Genomic DNA, 22,322 nt, shown 5'->3' on the forward strand with positions numbered 1-22,322 from the left:
CCTTTTTGAATAATCTGTTGGGTATTCATCGTTAATCAGTTTATCTTTGCATTTGAGCCTATGTCGGTATTGTAACATTTGCCGCTGTCAGAGCAACTATTTCTTGCTCGTTGATAGATCTTTGTGTACTCTGGAAGTGTTCATATTCTTCAGTTCTGTTATTTACCTGTTGGTCAACAGAAATAGTTCATCCACCAATGGAGAATTTGATGGACTGAGTCACCATAAAACACCTTAGGTTTCAATGCCAAAAGGGTTTTGCTTTTCAATAAAATAGACAGTACCAAAATGTTTTTAAACAAATTTATTAGTCTATCCGAATATACTTCTTTTCAAAGACATATATACATTTCACAAGTCTGCCAGCTTTCAAAATATTTTTCAAAGGGAACATCTTTCCATGCGATTTCATAAAAGTAAATGTGGAAAGACCATTTAAATCCAACCTATACCAATTTTGAAAACTTTGAACGCACCATACTTTGTAGGTAAATAAAAAGTTTGCAAAATAAGTTAACAAGTACTTCAGCTACCCATGCCAAAACCATATTTCTACAATAGTGATGACCTTTGTTGTATTGCACATCGGGGTTACATTTCAGTCTTAAGGGGTGCAAGTGAGAAATTTAATTTTTCCCTTAATATCAAAGGAAGAGAATTTTGTGCCAGTGCACGTTTGTAGGAGTCATTCGCAAACGAAGGTTCAACCAGGCTCAGACGTTTGCATCAAGTCGCGCGCTGCAAAACCGGCAGCGTCAGCGAAAGATTCTTCCGCCGAGGTACACAATGTCAGAGCAAAGCAATGGAGGGATTTAAAAACACAATTAGGTTCCAAGTTTACCCTGCCCATTACCAACCCAAATGCTAGGACATCCATGGTTTCTAATATTTCCATTCTGAAGTTGGTGCCATTAAAAGAAAAAGCTTTTTTTTTGTATTATTATTTACAAACACATTTTTTCATTACTTGAAGTGATCAATCTGGTTAGTTTGGAAGTGCATCTACAGAGCATCAATTACCCTCGAGCCAATGCAAAGATGCGGTTCTATCAGGCACTTTGTAGTAGTCCCTGGGATTCAAAGCCTTGGGCAGCGCCCCTACAGTGGGAAGCACTCACAGAACAGGTCATTGAAACCAGCGGACATACCTTCATTACATGTGGCGGGTGGCTGACGGCGCATGTGCAGTATGACCCAGAGTGTTGAAGGCGTTCGTGGCTGATAGGCTCGCTTCAGCTTTAAAAGGAAGTCTTTAGAGCAATTTGCATGAATCTGTGCAACGTGCTTGGCTTCCACTCAGAGGCTTAGAAAGAGGAAGCATAATAGGCAGTCTGGCTAACAGATTACTAGAAGGGCTGAATCTTAAAAACCTTCTGCAAATATCACACAAAAAAAGCTCTGAACCGCTTGGCTGTATGCGCAGTTGTCACTTGTATGCAAAAGGTTTCTTCGAGCATAGGTGCACTAAGAAACACGCCCCTCCCCCCCACTCGCTGCTATGACTCGAGGACAATTCGAGTAAGGCTTCAATGCATTTTTTTTTAAAACCACATATTTACCTATAAAAATATCGAGTTACTATTTCAAAACCCAGACTCTGCAAGCAAAATACGACAGCGGAGTCCTTCAACTTTAGTCTTACCGAAAAGTGAAATAGTCAAATGGTGTTTGTATATCTGCAGCTGTGGTCAAGCAACGCCTGCCGCCTTAGTAAAAGAGTGCCTTATTTGGAAATAAAAAAAAAACAAATAAAAAAAAAAAAAAAGTGCCAGCGTTCCAGAACTTCATGGTAAAACAGTGTGTGTGTGTGTGCCTGACCCTGTGCGCATACATTGGCCTCGGCAGCCGAGGTTACATGATGCAGCATTTGTTCTTATGGTTGCGTGGGTCCTTGAATCGGAGCCTTTGTTTCGGTCGGTATTTTTCCAAGTAGGTTAACTGCTTGCTGTTGATGGCTCCTCTTCGTTTCCTGGAAAGAAACAAAAATGAAATGGGCTTTATTGTAGTTGGAGCGCAGAGGATTCGCACAGATGAATCTGGAGCCATTGGGGGGGGTGGGGGGATAGACCCTTGGTTAGGGCCACAGCCCCGGTCTAGGAGAAGTCCTCCCTCCCGTCAGTAGATGGCGGTCTTCCAATGCGCAACATGCAGGCATCCCATTACATTATTGGATTCTCCCAGCTACTGAAGCACCCCAGTACACATGGGAGGGTACACACCAGACTCAACCTGTTTGCTAACTGCCAGGCAAGGATATGGCGATGACAGCTTCTCTGAGATTAGATGTATACTTATCCTATAAATGTACCCTCTGAGGGGTCATCAGGGGGATTCCACGTCAGATTTCCCCATCCGCATCACAGGTCAAGTGTTTTCACTTCCTGTGATGTCATCAATGGGCCCGCAGGCAGGCAATGTCTCTGCTCCCCCCAACCCCACCACCCCATTCCCACCTCCCAAGGGTAAGCCACCCATGAGTCCTTTGTTAAGGTATACCAAAGGCACCCTAGCGAGATCAGATCATTTCAGGTCTTTCGTTGCACATTTAAAGCTCCCTCAGAAAATGAAGTCCACTATCACAGCAGCTCTTAACCCCTTCTGAGTTCTGTGGATCCCAACTCAATTACTATTGGAAGCCAGGGACCCCCACCTAAACAATTTCTATGATTTGAAACTCAAATCTACACACAAATACAGAAAGAAGAATACACCAAACAAATGCACAAATGTAGTTTCATTACAGAAAACAGTCGTTAAATGCAATAGTTTGGCAAGCAGACAGTTGTTGAGTTCCGTCTCTAAAGAAAAGCTCAAAGGTTCAGTGTTTTACTGACGCTGACGTAAGTAGGGTTTAGTTTTAACTAGGTTCTTGACGAAGCACAGGTTCTCACAATCCTCCATCTTTTCACAACTGTTTCTTGGTCATGGACAGAAGCACAGACCACGCAGGAAGGGAAGGGGCGAACCACAAAAGGAGTAAATTAACTTATTGATCACACCTGGATTCTTGATCACCAAAAAGAAACCTGGAACCATCCCAAAGGCTCAGGTGTGTAAAGTCAGGCAGCAGAAAATATAGTTTCCACGGCCATTCATATCTATTATGGTCCATGTCTTCACTTGTGCAGAGTAGGAGTTTAGGGTCCATTGAGCTCCTTCAGGCCGGGCAGAGCCTAGGCAGGAGGCGACACTCGTCCAGAATGGCACCTGGGAACCTGTCGCATCCCCAGACTGTTTATAGTCACCCTCATCTGTGTTGCATCTTAGGCAAGGGGGGGGGGGGGGGTCGCAATCACCCTCATCCCCCACAACCTGTCTGGCGAGGTCGCTCGATGGAGGTATTTTATATGTCCACTATTGCCAAGTCCATGGGGGAAGCCATATCCTCTGCTCACTCCTCATCTGAACCTTCCCATACGTCAGCCTCCCAAGTATTGCTTAGTGCACTGAAGGGGTCAGGCTGATTAAGAAGCCATGAGCGATAGACTTTACCAGTTTATCGTCCTCCAATTCTCCCATAAGCAGCTTGCCCTTTAATGGATTGAATTCGGGGAGGTCCTCCAAGTCTACAATGTATGGCATTAAATGTGTTTGAGCTGTAGGTATCGACATAATTGCGTAAGGTGTATTCAGTCTGTACGGTTTAAAATGACTCCACGGTAGTCCCTTCCATGACGTCCCCTAGAATTGTGTTCCCTGTGAGAGCCCATTGTGGGACCCTTCCAGCACTGCCACCCGTCGCAGCCAGGTCCTCATCCTACACAGAGACGTCTGTTCCGTAAGGTCACTCTCCCAGCGCATCTGTTTCAGAGGGGACTTCCATAATTTCAAAACCACCGTGGTCACTAGTGGGAGTATTAATAAACCTCATTCACCCCACCACCACCCCCTCGCCCCATACACAAGGAACTTAAATGGGATACCTGCCAGGATTTCCTTCTCCAAGGCCTACCCGAGTCACCATGGGTATCGCTCCACCATTCATTGACAACCAATAAGTGTGATGCTCTAGGATATTCTTGGACATTTGCAGTTGCTATTTCCCCAAGGTATGTAGATTGGAAGCATTTGGCAAAACTAATGCAGGGGAACCCCCAATTCAACAAAAAGCTGCACCGTATGGAGTTCGGTTTCTAGAAGAGGGATGATGGGACCTTGTAGGGGTAATTTTGTAACTGGAATATGAATCTCTGCAGAGACACTAGCTTAAAAATGGGGGATCTACACAGCAGCGACAAGGGCAGTGTGGACCATGTTTTAATGTCAGAGGCTAGCCTCTCTGTGTGGTTGGATAGGATGCTCCCAAGCTGCCTTTGTAACCAATCTGACATACGCCCGTGGTATTGGAACCCCTGGTGAACCACCAGAAGGTATTCTGCCCAACTGAGTTCCTGGTGTAGGGGTAAGCCGGGAAAACTTAGGATTTTCGCCTCATTAGGGTGTAGGCCTGAGGTCTCGCTGAATATCTTAAGGATCTGTCATTCTAGGCCTGGGACTTCTGGGTCAATCAGGAAAAATCGGAATGTCAACCACATACAATGCCACTCTATCCGAGACTCCCTCCCGCCACTCAAACCCCATGACTGGGCGTCCATCTGAAGCCAGGCCACCAGGGGCTTCACAGTCATGGCGAATAGTAGGATTGCGCAATTCTTGTGATATTGTATTTTTTTAATGCGCAATGTAGATAGGACCATGCTCCGTACTTTATTACATTTAATCATTTGTGCTGATAAGTGAAATTCAGGCCTCGGTAAATGAAAGGTAAACTTCCCGACAAACACTCAAGAGGTGATAGAAGAAATGCTTGCAAATAGTCTTAAGCATTAGCAATTGCTCGGGGCAGCATTCCAACCCACTACTTTGTGCTCACTGTGCCAATGATATGCATGCGGCTTGCCTCGATCTAGTGACCCTGCTCCTCATAGGAAGCATCCATTCTAAACTGCCAGACAGGGTTCCCTCCAGGCAGGACCACGAGTAACACTAGACCAGTCCTGGCCATGTCGGTAAGGTAGAGCTTGAACCGTGCGGCACAGCGAGCAAGGGACCCATTGTTTGATCATACCCTGGGCCACGCGGAGCCTTACATCCAATACGACCAGGTGCGGGGGGAAATGCTTGCAAACAGTGTACCTACTGGCAATCGGTCAAGGTAGCATTCCACGTGATCGCTTTTCACCCACTGTACTACTCTAGACAGATGAAGCTCATGATTAGTCGATTAGTTTACAAGGGTGTGTTCATTGCCAGACGATCATGGGACCAGAGTCAGGAATTAGTCAAAGTGCCCTGCTGCAGAGGCAACTGAATTAGGGATACCAATCCAAACTAGATGAGCTCCCTACAATTCCTTAGTAAGTGGGAGAAGTTAGAGAACAGAAGTCACCTTGAGACTGTAAAAAGCATGTCAATTATTTCACAGTGGTTTCCTTCAAGTTCGACTTATGCATTTTGTACTATATAACCTGTTAACCTAGTAAATAACGGGGCTGGGGACCACAACATCAAGTTAAGTCCTATTTTGTGTATATTGGACAGGAAGAATGAACCATTCGTGTGGAAGGGGCATTTAGGGATGATGTACTTCACTGAATTTCCTGAATTCTAACGGCAAATGCATTGTAGGCTCTAAACACAGGTCTTCGTAAAGCGCCTGTGGTTGCACTGTGACAGCTTGGAAATGTTCCTTTTGAGACCAACTGCACTTAAAGGGGTTGGGCTATTTTAAGGTGTAATTTTTGGAGGATCCTGGTTTACATAGCATGGTAGTTTGCACGATTCCTTTCCACGTGGATGAGTGGGGAAGAAAAAAACAAAACACCTGCGTGAGGACAGACAACTTTTACTTCCACTTTTAAATTCAGTTTCCCAGGAGAGCTTTCTTATTAAGCAGTACTAAATATACCATAAATCATGGTCAATCGATCCCTATGATGAAAGCATCTGCAGCACAAGGCATACATTTTAAGAACAGCTATAACTGGCGTAATACTGAGCGAGTCTGAGTACGTGTATTAAAGGGTACATAAACTTAATATGGGTGGACAAATTGGGAAATGAGTGAATACAACTCATACCTAAAAAAAAAAAAAAAAAAACACAACGGGTCTTGTGGGGCATGAGAAGCAAAGCTGCAACAAAGGGCTTGCCACTGAATTCTGCTAAAAGAAGAACCATAACCTAACCTTTACCGTCTAGAATGGATGTAAAATGTTAGGAAAAAGGTTCGCAAATGGCTGGCTTGTAGAAACTCCCAGCTGGATCCATAGTGGGAGAGTGTATAGGTCTGTGAGCTCAGGAGTGTGCACCGTGCCATCCTGCTCAGGAGAGCTTGAGTCTACCAAGGGACATAGATCCAGAGTCCTGAATAATGGACTCAAAGGCACTATATCTCCAACAGTGTTGAGGAGGGCTGTCCATTTAGGTGTTGCATGAATGAGGAGAGAGTGCGCTTCACTGCCACAGACCATGCTTTCGGCTTGGCATGTGGACAATCTACGGCCAAATGAATCTATGAATCAGCGAACACCTAAAAAAAAAAAAAAAAAAAAAAAAAAAAAACACATGGCTCAAAACACACCAGTGGAACCAACACACAGAACAAGGGTTACCAGCCATGAGACTGAGAAAGTATCCAATGAACTAAGTAGAGTTGTCTTCACCCATGGAGAGGCAAAGGCTAGTGGAACTCTACCTTTCAAGGAATGCACTTCTGGTGTTCAGGCATGTTGGTGAACATAGATGGTGCCCTTGTAGAGAAATGGTCTCCTACCATGGACACAGACAGGATGTCAGGAGGATGAGGGCAGAGCTGCTGCGCAGACCAGCTCGAGAAAGCCCCACTTAAGGAGAAGTGGTCACCCTTGGCTGGGAAGGCAGACAAGGAGACATCAGCAAGGGAGGTCTTTGAGCAGGAGGCAAAGCATGGACATGGGTGTGAGCAGTCTGGGTGTGAGTGCAGAGGAGTCTGAGCCATGGCTCAGACTGTTCACTTGGTGCCACAGAGGCAGTCTATGGGACTAGGAAGAAACTTGGAAAATCTCTATGGCAGAATCTGAAGGTTTTGGGGGCTTTGCCCAGGGGTGAAGCCTGATGTCAGTGTACAGAATTGTCCATTACAGTTGGACTATCCTCCAGGCCTTCTCTAGAAACATATTGAAATGCAAATTTGTATTCATCCAGTAGGTCACTGCCCTGTGCCTCTATGGATCTGGCGCGGGGTCAGAGTGTAGATGGTACATGATGCAATGTAAGAAAAAGAATGGTTCCTGGTTTTCCACCACTTAGGGGACATGGATGCAGGGAGAACCGAGCTGCATCAAGAGGTCCTTCCTCCCAGGTTTACAATGCACGTCGATCTGGGATGCGGAACATCATGGATCTGGACAGTACTGGCACACACAGCAGAGGCTCAGAGTCCTTCAGATAGGCCAGCCAAAGAAAAGTTCACCCATACTAATACAGTACCCATACATTCCTCTACCCAATGACGGCTATCACGGAGGGGAACAAAAAGGCACTGGAAATGACCCCTCTTTCTTACCTGAGCCTGCCCTCCCTGCCTGTGGATACATTCTGTGAGATTACTAGACCACCTGACTAATCCAGAGCAAACATACCAAGCCTTACTCTGAGGGAATCCCAAACCATCTTGGATGCACCATTAAACCAGGGTCTTTCTCGGCGCTGTATGCCATGGAGGACCTCCAGTAGCGATAGACTACTTCTGTTCTGATTATCCGGATGCAGTGGTACCAGAGGGTCTGGTCGTTCCTCAGTATAGTCGGCGGACTCCTCGGCACATCTCAGCCTGCCACAGGTAGAGAAGAGAATCTGGAGTCACTGGTGAGGAGCATCAACCCCAGCCTGGCCAACCAGACCAGACAAAAACAATCCAGGGAAGTGACGAACTCAGTATTTACCTTGTGTAAGTCAAACCCCTCATGGGTTACCCCATGTCCTATTGTAAGCAGTCACCTTTCTGAACGGAATAATGCGCAACAGAGGTAGGATGAAACTTGTTGTGGCGACCACCACTATAGTTGACGTTAAACACCCAAGCATGAGGCAAAGTAGTAGCAAAACCCAAAAGGAAAGAAAGGAGCAGCTGTCAGATACGACATGTGTAAATCTTAAGGGCGACTACTTCGGTCTCGTTACGAACAAGAACACAATTCAGTTTTCATTCAAGGGAAAATACTCTAACCATCAAACAGGTACATGAACTACCCTCCTGTGTCAATGTTGCTTACCAGTTAATAAGGTAACTTTTGAAGCATTGCCTTCAGCATAAAATGCAAGAGACTGTCCATCGGTACATTATATATTTGCAAATCAACCTTGCTACTGCCCAATTCCATTCCAATGCGCTGCTCGTTGGGCTGGATGTCTACACTGGACCCGTGGGCTGATCCTAGTATTCTACTGCAGGTCCGCCGCTTCAGTCCTGTGAGCAGGATCCACTGCACAGTAAGTAGCTGCAGCCCTTGAGCGTCATAAACCTGCAGGATACTTGATAAGTAATGAGGATTTAAATACACAGGCTGCCTATTAAATGCATGCACATTCAGGCTGTGTTAATAGGCAACCAGTAGGAGTCAAACACAAAATCTCAGGGCCGGAGTGAAAGATGTCAACATTTTGCAGCACAGAATTCACTACGCTCCTCCTTAAGGAAGCCATTTTTTATCAGCCAGGTTTCATGACTGGACTAAAGCGTCCACTGTAGGAATTTGAGTTTAACTTCACAGGTTTGAATCCTGGTAGGCCTCACAACCTTCACAGGTGGATAAGATGAGAACCACTGAGTTGTCCTTCTCAATGACTATTGTTATTCAGTTCCAAGATGCCACACGTGTTGATGTGTTCATCAAAAATAAATGTTATACCAACACTGGTAAAAACCCCGAGGAGCGCACTGTCCATCACAATGGATTGATCCCCATTTCTGCTTTCACGTACAGCACTAGTGCTTCTCCCAGCTAGGTTAGCACTTTATACACACCATTCGATCGGACACCAATCAGATGACAGAAAAGTACCATTACAGAGTATGAAAGATCGTGCTATGGCAGGGTGTCTGCTTGAAATATTATGAAGTGCCAATAGCGCAGCCAATTCTTGGTGTGCTAATACAAAATCTGAACGTGTTACAAAATCAAAAGGGATACAAGTAGTACGTTGTTTATTCTGGTTGTAGGTAGCGGAACTCACATTGAGGGAACCTGGACCTATTTTTCTTCATAAACCTTTGGCCCAGAGCAGAAGAATAAAGAATATAAAAAAAAAGAAAGAACAAATAGAAAACCAATGAGAGAAAACTGAAATTAAATAAACCCTCTCCCCCTCAAATAAAAATAAAATATGAACACAAAGAGAAAGGATACGGTTACCCTGTAAGCATCTGTTCTTGGCACGTAGTCCTGTAGATTTGCATGCTTTGCATACTCCTGCCATCTAGTGTTGGGTCCAGATGAGTGCAAATTGTTTTCCTTTGAAGAAGATTCAAGTCACAAGGTAAAGTGACTCAACCTCTCTGTGATAATGAGCATGGGTATCATTGTTAGATTGTTTTCCCGTAGTTGCGTGATAATGGAGTGTGAATAAGTGTTAGTAAATAGATGTCCATCTATATAAGATGGAATAGAACTGCAAAGGCCAAGGGTGTCCAGGGAGAAGGGAGGGCGCGTGTGAATCTACAGCACTACATGCCACAAATAGATGCTTCCAGGGTAAGTAATCTGTTCAATGGCATGTGTGGCTGCAGAGACACATGCTTTGCATGGACTATAAAGCAGTGCCCTCCAGAAAGCAGTGGCTAACCTGTGGGTGTTGCAATTGTTTGAAAAAGTGTACGTAGCACTGTCTGCCCAACATCTGCTTGTTGGCGATCTAATACTTCCACACAATGTTTAGTAAAGGTGTGTGGAGTTAACCATGTTGCTGCTTTACAAAATTCAGCTATTGGTATACTGCCCAGAAAAGTCATATGCTCCTATCTTATGGGTCGAGTGTGGTCCAGGTGTGGGAAAATGTAGTTTAGCTTCGGCGTAACAGGTTTGAATGCATTTAATTATCCATCTTGAGATGCCTTACTTGGATATGGCCTTCCCTCTGTGAGGGGGCAAAAAAAGCAAAAAAAAAAAAAAAAAAATAATAATTACCTGGTTTTGAGAAATTCTTTAGTTCCGTTAATATAGTACATTAAGGCTCTTTTTACATCTAGTGTGTGAAGGGCCCTGTCTGCAACTGAGGTGGGTTGTGGAAAGGAAACCGGTAATTCAACTGATTGGTTTAGATGAAAAGCAGAAACTACCTTTGGAAGAAATGTGGGGTTGGTTTGAAGGACTACTTGTTAGACCTGACAGCCTTAGGGTGGTCACCCCTAACTTTCTGCCTGCCTCCCTCCACTTTTTGTTTTTGCTGGTTTTAGGACTCTGCACACTTTACCACTGCTAACCAGTGCTATATTGCATATGCTCTCTCCCTTAAAATATGGTGACTTGCCTGAGCGGGGTCTTCCACGCTGGCGGCGAAAGGAGAAAAAGGAAGCTGCAGCGCCCACCAGCTTCGAAGCGGAGGTCGGAGAGGGAATCTGTTTTGAACAGCGTGGCCGCCGGAACTTCAGCTTAGAGAAGGGGGGTTCCGAACTGCGGTTGGCCTTGATGTTAACGGCATGTTGGCCGTTGAAGAGGGTCGGGCGCGATGGACCTGGTTTACCAAACATGGATGGATCTACTGCCCTGTGGAGACTTTTCCTCGTGAAGATGGATGTTCGAGGACTTGTGTTGTGTGCACCTGTTGTGCGTATTGGTTGAATGTTGTTGGGTTTCCCTGCGATGCTGGCTTTTTTGTGGAGATGCTCTCAGGCCTTGGTGCTATAGGTGGTGTAGATTTTGGCATGGGGGTGTTCTTCTCGCGAGCTCCCTTTCTTCTTGCATGCTGCCCTTATTTTAGGATAGGATTATTAAATGTACAAGCTTGAATGTCCGTGGGCTCAATAACCCTACCAGGAGGCTAGCCATCCTGTCCGCCTTAGAGAGCTCGGGGAGTCACATATGCCTGCTGCAGGAGACACCTCGTCCCGAAAGATACTTATCGTATGCGCTCTAGGTGGTTCCCCAGGCAGTTCTGGTCTTCGGCTCCATCAAAGCATGCAGGGGTGGTGATACTATTAGCGCGCTCATTCCCTGGGGAAGTGGTGACAAAACTGCGTGAGGTGCAAGGGAGGCTTTTAGCTATGAGAATGAGACTTTTTTTTTCCTTCACTACTGCTTCCCTATATGCGCCTAATTACCAGCAGGAAATCTTCCTAAAACAGGCTTTGACCCCGCTGCTGCAATCCCCTGACGGTGCCATCCTGGTGGGGGGCGATTTTAACCTGGTGATGGATGGTGATCTGGATCGTTCAGGTCACCGGTATGGGCAGACGGGGTCAATGACAGTGGCTGGTCGACAGTGGCTGAGTGAGTGTGGCCTGGAGGATGTGTGGAGGAGGGCGCACCCCATGTTAAGAGACTATTCCTTTTACTCAGCAGCGACTAAGACATATGCTAGGCTGGACTTTTTCTTGGCCTCGTAGGAGTTTCTTCCACGGGTCAGGGGGTCAGTGACTGAGCCTCGAGCCCTGTCGGATCACGCCTCGGTTACAGTTGAGGTTCACATGAACATGGAGCACATGGGCGCATCAGGGTGGCGATTTAGGGACTCAATGCTTCAGAACGGTGCAACAGTAGAGGCGATTCGTAGGGCAATAATAGACTACCTTAGCCATAATGACGACGGGACTACTTGCATGGCGACGCTGTGGGAGGCACTTAAGGCTATATTGAGGGGCGAGGTGATGTCGCTGTCCGCTAGAGATAATAAAGCAAGGAGACTACTCAGAGAGGATTTAGAACAGCGAGTGAGGGTGTTGGAGCGTTCACATAAGCACACCGGTGCACCGAGAGTATGGCGGGAGCTTGAGAAAGTAAGGAAGCAGTTGAGGAGGTTGGATTGGGACAGGGCAGAGTATGCGGTAGTTCACCTTAAGCACAAGTACTATATAGGAAGTAATAAATGTAATAAATGTGGGAAGCTACTGGCACATCGGTTGCGAGCGCAGCGTCAATGATAAAAATGGTTCGCTCTCCCTCGAGAGCGGAAGCGCGCACAAGCGACCAAATTGTGGAGGCCTTTGGGGAATTCTATCGGGAATTATATGGGGCTGAGGAGCCCGGTAATTCAACTCCGGAGGCCTTTCTAGAGGGTATAGCAATTACTTCCTTGACCGAGAGGGAGGCGACTTCGTTAGATCAACCTATAAGGGCGGAAGAGGTCATATCAGCAATTGCGCGCTTGCAGGCCGGGAAGTCACCTGGCCCGATGGTTTCTCCGCACTTTTTTTTATAAGACCTTCTGTAAGGAAATGCCTCCTTGGCATGGTTACCCCCTGATGTTTTTGCCTTTGCTGATGCCAAGTTATGATTTGAAAGTGTGCTGAGGCCTGCTAACCAGGCCCCAGCACCAGTGTTCTTTCCCTAACCTGTACTTTTGTTTCCACAATTGGCACACCCTGGCAGCCAGGTAAGTCCCTTGTAACTGGTACCCCTGGTACCAAGGGCCCTGATGCCAGGGAAGGTCTCTAAGGGCTGCAGCATGTCTTATGCCACCCTGGGGACCCCTTACTCAGCACAGACACACTGCTTGCCAGCTTGTGTGTGCTAGTGGGGATAAAACGACTAAGTCGACATGGCACTCCCCTCAGGGTGCCATGCCAACCTCACACTGCCTATAGGTATAGATAAGTCACCCCTCTAGCAGGCCTTACAGCCCTAAGGCAGGGTGCACTATACCATAGGTGAGGGCATAAGTGCATGAGCACTATGCCCCTACAGTGTCTAAGCAAAACCTTAGACATTGTAAGTGCAGGGTAGCCATAAGAGTATATGGTCTGGGAGTCTGTCAAACACGAACTCCACAGCACCATAATGGCTACACTGAAAACTGGGAAGTTTGGTATCAAACTTCTCAGCACAATAAATGCACAGTGATGCCAGTGTAAATTCTTTTGTAACATACACCCCAGAGGGCACCTTAGAGGTGCCCCCTGAAACCTTAACCGACTACCCGTGTAGGCTGACTGGTTTTAGCAGCCTGCCACACACCAGACATGTTGCTGGCCACATGGGGAGAGTGCCTTTGTCACTCTGTGGCTAGTAACAAAGCCTGTACTGGGTGGAGGTGCTTCTCACCTTCCCCTGCAGGAACTGTAGCACCTGGCGGTGAGCCTCAAAGGCTCACCCCCTTTGTTACAGCACACCAGGGCACTCCAGCTAGTGGAGCTGCCCGCCCCCCTCCGGCCACGGCCCCACTTTTGGCGGCAAGGCCGGAGGAGATAATGAGAAAAACAAGGAGGAGTCACTGGCCAGTCAGGACAGCCCCTAAGGTGTACTGAGCTGAGGTGACTGACTTTTAGAAATCCTCCATCTTGCAGATGGAGGATTCCCCCAATAGGGATATGCCCCCCTCCCTTCAGGGAGGAGACACAAAGATGGTGTAGCCACCCTCAGGGCTAGTAGCCATTGGCTACTAACCCCCCAGACCTAAACACACCCCTAAAACGAGTATTTAGGGGCTCCCAGAACACAGCAAGATAGATTCCTGCAACCTAAGACGACGAAGGACTGCTGAGCTGAAAACCTGCAGAGAAGACTGAGACACCAACTGCTTTGGCCCCAGCTCTACCGGCCTGTCTCCCCACTTCTAAAGACACTGCTCCAGCGACGCGTTCCACAGGGACCTCTGAAGCCTCAGAGGACTACCCTGCATCTAGAAGGACCAAGAAGTCCCGAGGACAGCAGCTCTGCTCTACAAAGAACGCAACTTTGCAACAAAGAAGCAACTTTGAAACAACACACGTTTCCCGCCGTACGCATTGGACTTTGCACTCTGCACCCGACGCCCCCGGCTCGACTTGGAGAACAAACACCACAGGGAGGACTCCCCGGCGACTACGAGACCGTGAGTAGCCAGAGTTGACCCCCCTGAGCCCCCACAGCGAAGCCTGCAGAGGGAATCCAGAGGCTCCCCCTGACTGCGACTGCCTGCTTCAAAGACCCGACGCCTGGTAAAGACACTGCACCCGCAGCCCCCAGGTCCTGAAGGATCCGACCTCCAGTGCAGGAGCGACCCCCAGGTGGCCCTCTCCCTTGCCCAGGTGGTGGAAACCCCTCCCCCCGCATCGCTGAAGAGACCCCTTGGTCTCCCATTGAAACCTAATGCAAACCCGATGCCTGTTTGCACACTGCACCCAGCCGCCCCCGGGCCGCTGAGGGTGTACTTATTGTGCTGACTTGTGTCCCCCCCCAGTGCCCTACAAAACCCCCCTGGTCTGTCCTCCGAAGACACGGTTACTTACCTGCTGGCAGACTGGAACCGGGGCACCCCCTTCTCCATTGAAGCCTATGCGTTTTGGGCACCACTTTGACCTCTGCACCTGACTGGCCCTGAGCTGCTGGTGTGGTAGCTTTGGGGTTGCCCTCAACCCCCAATGGTGGCCTACCTTGGACACAACTTTGAACCCCGTAGGCGATTTACTTACCTGCAAAACTAACAAACACTTACCTCCCCCAGGAACTGTTGAAAATTGCACTGTGTCTAGTTTTAAAATAGCTATATGTCATTTGTGTGAAAACTGTATATGCTATTTTGCTAATTCAATGTTCCTAAGTGAAATACCTTTCATTTGAAGTATTGTTTGTAAATCTTGAACCTGTGGTTCTTATAGTCTAAGGGGAACCCTTGGACTGTGCATGCTATTTCTTACTTTGAAATAGTACATACAGAGCCAACTTCCTACACCTTCTGTATGGAACTTGTACCCGTTTTAGTGCGACTCTTTAATTCCTTTCGACATACGGGGGCTCTCACGTCTAACATGTTGGATGCCACTATCGTGGTTATTCCGAAGCCGGGGAAGGACCCCTAGGAGTGCGCCTCATACAGGCCGATCTCCCTCTTGAATATTGATGCCAAACTGTTCACTGGCATACTGGCACACAGTCTCAATTATTACATGCCGGGCCTTGTGGATCCCGACCAAGCAGGATTTACACCGCATAGGCAGTGTAGTGATAATACCAAGCGACTGCTTCATCTATTGGATAAAACTGATCGCTCACGCAGGGAGGAACTCTTCCTTTCTATTGATGCCGACAAGGCGTTCGATAGGGTTCATTGGCCATACCTGTTCAGGGTGCTAGAGCGCTTTGGGCTGGGCCCGGGTTTTATGGCATGGATCCGCTGTATATCAGGCGCCTAGGGTGGCGGTCCGAATTAATGGGATGCTCTCGTTGCCATTCTCAATTCAAAGAGGGACCCGGCAGGGGCGCCCGCTTTCGCCCCTCTTGTTCGCACTTTATATGGAGCCCATGGCGCAGCGGCTTCGGGATAACCCTCGGATTACGGGCGTGAAATTTGGAGTTGAGCATATCATATCATTATACGCGGATGACGTGATTCTTACTTTGGCGGAACCCGCGACCTCACTGCCTGCACTAATGGGTATACTAGAGGAATTTGGACGGGTCTCGGGATTCCACATAAATATGCTAAAGTCGCAGGCCATGAGCAGGTTTATCAGTGCTGAGCATGAAAGAGATTTGAAGGCCCGATTCCACTTTATATGGTCTTCCTCAAAGCTCCCGTACTTGGGGGTTGAGTTAGGGTCCACGGTCGCTCGTACGGCGACGTTTAATTACACGAAATTGATTCGGGAGGTCCAGCGAGACTTAGAGACCTGGGGGAGACTTAAACTGTCCTGGTTGGGTAGGGTGGCGGCAGTGAAGAAGACCATCCTACCACACGTACTGTATGTGTTTCAGGCACTTCCGGTAGAACCCCCGCCACGAACGATAACAACCCTTCAAACAGCGTTTTAAAGATTTATCTGGGAGGGAAAAGCGACACTGCTACCACAACGGGTGTTGTATCGCCCTAAGCAGGAGGGAGGACTGGCGGTCCCCTGCCTTCTACGATACTTTCAGGCAGCGCAATTGCGTTTCCTATTAGAATGGAGTCGCCCGTCTTCCGAGAAACATTGGTGCTTCATTGATCAGGCGGTGGAGGGCTCCCATATATGGAAGGAGCCCTGGCTTAGGCGCCGTCACAGAGCGCGGGGTTGTACGTATCCCCGGTCATGGAAGTGTCCGAGGGTGTGGGACGGGGTGGCCAGCAGAATGGGCTTGACGACTTTCCTGTCCCCAATGACCCCCCTAGGGGCGAAACCTGATTTTGGTCCTGGCCTTCAATCGGAGGCACTGCGTCTGTGGCATGAAGAGGGCTGTAAACGGGTGGGATACCTTTTTGATGAGCAGGGGGTGATCCCCTTTGACCAGATGAGGGAGACGTATGGCTTAACCGAGGCGGACATGATGATGTATTATCAAATACGACACTGGGCCCTGCTACCAGCCAATAGAGCATTAACAGATAGGCCGTTAACACCATTTGAAAAATGGATTCTAATGAAAAAGGACGATAAGCGGGTGATTTGGGAGCTTTACCCTCTCCTGCGGGGGGAGGCCTGCTCGCCTAAGACTATGGGTCAGCTGAGGTGGGAAAGGGAACTGGAGAGGGAGCTCTCTGATGAGGAGTGGGATAGCATCTTTAACAGGACACACCACACTGCTTACAATGCGGCAGGTACAGAGACAGCCTATAAAGTGGCCTCCTATTGGTACTACACCCCAGCAAGGATTCATGCTTGGGATCCCACTAAGTCCCGCCTTTGTTGGAGGGGGTGTGGGGCTGGAGGGTCGCTTGTCCACCTACTATGGCATTGCCCTAAGCTCCACCGGTACTGGGAGAATATAATCATCATTATTGACACGGCGTTTGATACTCAGATCCCCAGATTTCCTGCGTACACTTTGCTCGGCCTGCCTAACCCGCTCACTTTCCCCCGGAGATCATTGAAAAGACAGCAGATGGCCTTGGCTTTAAATGCGGCACTACAGCTGCTATTAACCGTGTGGGGGACTGACCAGATCCCGACAGTAACATCATGGCTCCATAAGCTGTGGTTTATCCTCGCTATGGAAAAGCTCACTTTGACTTCACAGCAGCATAGTGGGGACTTTAAGGAACTTTGGCAACCATTCTTACAAATACTGTCTCTGGAGTTCACAGAATTGACATGTCCGGCCTATTTGAGGGTTCTGGAGTTGAATTGAGCGAATGGGAGCGAATGTGCAGTAGAGATGTATTTGTAGGGCCAAGATTACAATGGAACGGGGCCTGGGATCGCTTGATTGTTTCCCTGCAGCTGGCATGTCATACAACAAAGTTGAAGTTGTATTTAGATTTTCTATCACTGCGCATGGAGAATGCAGTATATCAACGCAATTGTATTATCCTGATGCGTTGCATATGTGATGTTTATAATTGAAAATACCAATAAACAGATTTGATCCATAAAATATGGTGACATTGGTTCATACCTAATTGGCTTATTCAATCTACTTGTAAATCCCCAGTAAAGTGCACTACATGTGCCCAGGGCCTGTAGATTAAATGCTACTAGTGGGCCTGCAGCACTGATTGTGCCACCCACATAAGTAGCCCCTTAACCATGCCTCAGGCCTGCCTCTGCAAGGCCTCTATGTGCAGTTTCACTACAACTTCGCCTTGGCATTTAAAAGTACTTGCCAAGCCTTAAACTCCCCTTTTTCTACATATAGGTCACCCCTAAGGTAGGCCCTAGGTAACCCATAGGGCAGGGTGCTGTGTAGATAAAAGGCAGGACATATCTGTGTAGTTCATATGTCCTGATAGTATAGAACTCAAATTAGTTTTACACTGCTGTGAGGTCTGCTCCTTTCATAGTCTAACATTGGGGCTACCCTCATACTGTTTGAGTGGTAGATTTGGATCTGAAAGGAGTAACAAGGTCATATTTAGTATGGCCAGAATGGTAATATACAATCCTGCTGACTGGTGAAGTTGGATTTAATATTAATATTTTGGAAATGCCACTTTTAGAAAATTAGCATTTCTCTGCGCTTAAATCCTTCTGTGCCTTACAATCCACATCTGGCTAGGTTAGTTGATAGCTCCCTTGTGCATTTCACTCAAACCACCCCAATCACAGGATGCTCAGTCACACCTGCACACATCTGCATACTGAATGGGTCTTCCTGGGCTGGGAGGGCCTAATACATTTGAAAAGACAGTGGCCTGCCCTCACACAATGGACTGCCGAACCCCCTACTGGGACCCTGGCAGACCAGGTGGAACTGAAAGGGGACCTGGTGCACTTCTAAGCCACTCTTTGAAGTCTCCCCCACTTCCTAGGCACATTTGGGTATTTAAACAGGACCTCTGCCCCAAAAAACTCCGACACTTCTGGACAAGATACCCCTGATGCAGAAACTCTGAATCAGACCCTGCAATCTGCCAAGAGAAACTGCCTGGCTGCCCAAAGGACTCACCTGACTGCTTTTCGCAAAGGACTGCTGCCCTGCTGTTGCTCTGCTGCCCTCTGGCTCTGCTGAGAAGTGCTCTCCAAGGGCTTTGGATAGAGCTTGCCTCCTGTTCCTTGAAGTCTCAGGGGCAAAAAGACTTAATCCTGCAAAGAACTCCTTGTGCGGCGAAAATTAGACGCACAGCCTGCCAGAAACTATGCACAGCCTGCATCGCAGTGAGAAAACCACAGCACGCCGAACCAGAATGACTCAGCTGAGCTCCCCGAGAGGAGATCGACGCAGTGCCAGTGTTGCGACTAGAACTTTGACGCATGGCCCAATGGATCGATGCATAGCCGAGCAGAAACGACGCAGCCTGACTTCCTCCTAGAAGAATAGACAGCGCCTGCCGTGCGACAAATTTCCCCGCATCGCCCATCGGATCGACACCTCCTTGTGACTTCGCCCTGCACACACAGGATTTCTCTGCATCATCCCCGGGGAATTCTAATACCCTGCAACCTGAAGCGGATCCAAGTCTTAGTGCCGGGAATCAACGTAAGGCCCTGACTGCGTGGAAAAATGTCAACACATCGTCTGTGTGCGCCCGGAGAAACCGATGCACACCTCCCCGTTTTACGCGCATTTCCTCCTCTGCGGCCCCTTGCGGATAATTGATGCAAACCAGGTACTTTGTGCTTGCGAGAGACACTTGTTGCTTTTTAAAGACTCCTTTTTTCATTCTCTAAAGTGATATTTCAATGTGTACTTATCAAATCTTGATCGTTTTGACCTGCATTTAATCAGATAAATATATATTTTTCTAAAATGTTTCTATTTTTGTGGGGTTATATTGTGTTATTGCATGATTTATTGCACAAATACTTTACACATTGCCTTCTAAGTTAAGCCTGACTGCTGAGTGCCAAGCTACCAGAGGGTGGGAACAGGATAGTTTGGACTGTGTGCGACTTACCCTGACTAGAGTGAGGGTCCTTGCTTGGATGAGAGGGTGGGGGAGGCGTCTAACCTGACTGCCAACCAAAGATTCAATTTCTAACACTAACCTATCACTGTGTATTTGAAAGAAGGGTTCTTCCAAGGTTAGTTCCTGGAGCTCTGACGCATTTTAGTGAAGTGACTGCTATTAAAAATCTTACTTTCCATGAGAGAAACTGAAGGCGGCAGTTATACAAGGACTCAAATGGTGGAGCCATAAGTCTAGTAAGTACAATGTTGAGATTCCAAGCAGGCGCAGGGGGTTCTCTGGGTGGAATCACTCAAGACCCTTCATAAATGCTTTGATAACCGGTACTTTAAATAGGGATAAATGCTGTCTTTCAGAGGTAGGCAGCTACTTTAGCTACATGCAGATATATTGATGTGTATGCTAAACAACACGTTTGTAAATGAAGTAAATAGTATACAATATTTTGAACAGTTACATTGAAGAGTTCATTATGTGTCACAGCAGTAGAAAAAAAATATTTTTCATTTTGCAGCATAACATGCTGTGGTTGTGGGTTTACTTTCCTCCTTGAGAATGTTCATGCATTCTGGAGGGAGATTCAAGTGTCCGAATTCTATAAACTTCAGGAGCCAAATCGCAAGATCGAGTTCCTTTAGTTATGGGTGCCAGACTTCCCCATGGTTCTGAGTGAGAAGATCCGGGTTGGAAGAAGCTTCTCATGGGGCGCTACAGAAAGGTTGAGTAGTGTGGTGAACCATGGTTGCCAAACCCAAGTAGGAGTTACTAGAATGAGGGTGAAGGTCATCTGCCTGAGCTTCCGAACCACTTATGGAAGGAGAGGGAGAAGTAGAAAAGTGTAGGCAAATATCCCATATTAGTTCATCCATAGAGCATAGGCCTTGGATAGTGGAGAGCCTGGAGGCAAATTTGGGCATTTTGCATGGTCTGCGATTGCGAACAGGTCTATGTGTGGCAATCCCCACCAGTGGAAGTAAGGGAGGACTTGTGGGTGAAGTTCCCATTTATGGACTTGTTGCTGCATCCTAATGACGAGGTCGGCAAAGTCGCAGCCCATCCCTGGTACGTGTTCCACTAATAGTTGAGTGTTGCAATAGGTGTGATAACTGTAGAGTGTCCCTCTCCTCCCCGTTTTTGTAACTAGAACATGGCCTTCATGATGTCTGTCTGGACTAAGACAACTTTGCCTTTCAGATGTGTTAGAAGAGCTTTTAGTGATAGGTGAACTGCTTGAAACACCAAATAACTGATGCAGAGAATGTTGTCTGGTATCCCAGAGAGCGTGGACTGTGAAATTCTGTAGTGTGCTCCCACCCTGTGAGTGATGCATCCGCTGAGAGGGATCTTGGGAACAGGATCTAGAAACAGCCACCCTTTCAATAGGTTTTGTATTTCACCACTGCAGAGAGTGATGTGTGTGCCTGTCTACCAACACTGGATGTAGTAATTGACCCTTTGACTGTGTCCACTGACTGGCCAGACACTCTTGCACCGGTCACTTATGTAGTCTGGCATTTGGCACTGTTGCAATACAAGATGCTATCTCATGCCTAAAAGGTTCTCAATTGTTCGGTCTGTTATATACTGGTTGGAATGAAATTGTTGAATCCGAGTTAGGTTGTGTACCCTGGCTGTATTGGGGAAGGCTAATACCAGCTGTGCATTGAGAGTAGCTCCTAAGTATGGTTGAATTTGTGACAGCTGAAGATTACATTTTTCTACGTTGATTGTAAATCCCAGTTAAAGGCAGAAGTTGTAGAGTGGATTGAGTATGTTGCAGACATTTGGTGAACACACAGGGAGTTGTAGTGACTCCAGATGGAGAACTCTGAATTGGTAATGTGTTCCCGCTATCACAAACCTGAGGTACTTGCAATGTGCTGGATGCACTGGAATGTGAAAATAAGCACCACTTAAGTCTAGTGCTGAGAAAGTCACCTTGTTGTATCAAAGGAATCACAGCCTGTAGAGTTACCGTACGAAAGTGTTCGGATAGTATGTAATGAGTTACTGAGTGCCTGAGGTCTAATATAGGACGAAGTAAACAGTCTTTTTTGCGAATGAGATAGTATAGTGAATATACTCCTGAGCCTTGCTGTTGAAGTGGGACAGACTCTAAGGCCCCTTTGACCCAGAGAGCCTGTACTTTCTGTTTGAGCAAAGGTTAAATGTTCTGCGGAGAGATTGTGTCTGCGAGGTGGGATGTTTGGAGGAGTGTTTATGAGCTCCAGACAATAACCATGTTGAATACACTCACTGATCCGTTATGTTTTCTCAGGTGGGAAAGAATTGTTGTAGACATCCCCCGACAGGTGTGTTATGGGCAGGGGGTATGGAAAGAGTCACTGTTTAGAGGTGGAGGTAGCTTTGACACAACTCTTTGAATCGTTTCCTCTAAATGTGCCTGAGTAAAAGGCTTGGGGGGATGTTTGATGTTGTCTATAGGAAGATGTAAAGGAATCTGATGCTGTTTGGTGCCCTGTTTGTACATGGGGTACCGAAAGAAGCCACGATAAGTGGGAGTTTGGGGACTTCATTATCTTTTTTTCTAACATTTGGTCTACTTGTGGGTCAAATAAATGTTCCTGATCAAAGGGGGGTATTTAAAAGTGCTATTTGCACTTGTTTAAAACCAAATATGCATAACCAGGCATGTCTACGCAATAGAAAACTAGGGTTAATACCTCAAGCCGCTGTATCCACTGCATCAAGTGCACATCTAATGAAGTTGTTAGAAATTCATTGTACCTCCTGAACAATTTGATGTCCGTTCTTTTTATACTCTTCAGGAAGATGTTGAAGGACTTCCTCCATTGCATGCCAGTGGGCTCTGGTGTATCTTGCTAAGAGCCCTTGGATGTTGGCTATGCACCACTGATTAGCTG

General features: G+C 47.1%; 1 protein-coding gene across 3 annotated transcripts in view; it reads right to left on the minus strand.

Annotated features, from left to right (window-relative positions):
- Positions 1 to 289: 289 nt before the first annotated feature.
- PTP4A3 (protein tyrosine phosphatase 4A3) overlaps positions 290 to 22,322 on the minus strand; it is a 179,704-nt gene continuing 157,671 nt past the window's right edge. For 2 of the 3 annotated variants that reach the window (XM_069220837.1, XM_069220838.1), the window contains one exon: positions 290 to 1,969. In XM_069220837.1, coding sequence (XP_069076938.1) covers positions 1,852 to 1,969 — 118 coding nt within the window. In that variant the 3' untranslated portion in view covers positions 290 to 1,851. Of the gene's footprint in view, positions 1,970 to 7,622; positions 7,814 to 22,322 lie in introns of all 3 variants that reach the window. The other variant, XM_069220836.1, reaches the window with a different exon arrangement.

The sequence above is a fragment of the Pleurodeles waltl genome, chromosome 2_2 (genome assembly GCF_031143425.1).
Source record: "Pleurodeles waltl isolate 20211129_DDA chromosome 2_2, aPleWal1.hap1.20221129, whole genome shotgun sequence".
Taxonomy (NCBI): Eukaryota; Metazoa; Chordata; class Amphibia; order Caudata; family Salamandridae; genus Pleurodeles; species Pleurodeles waltl.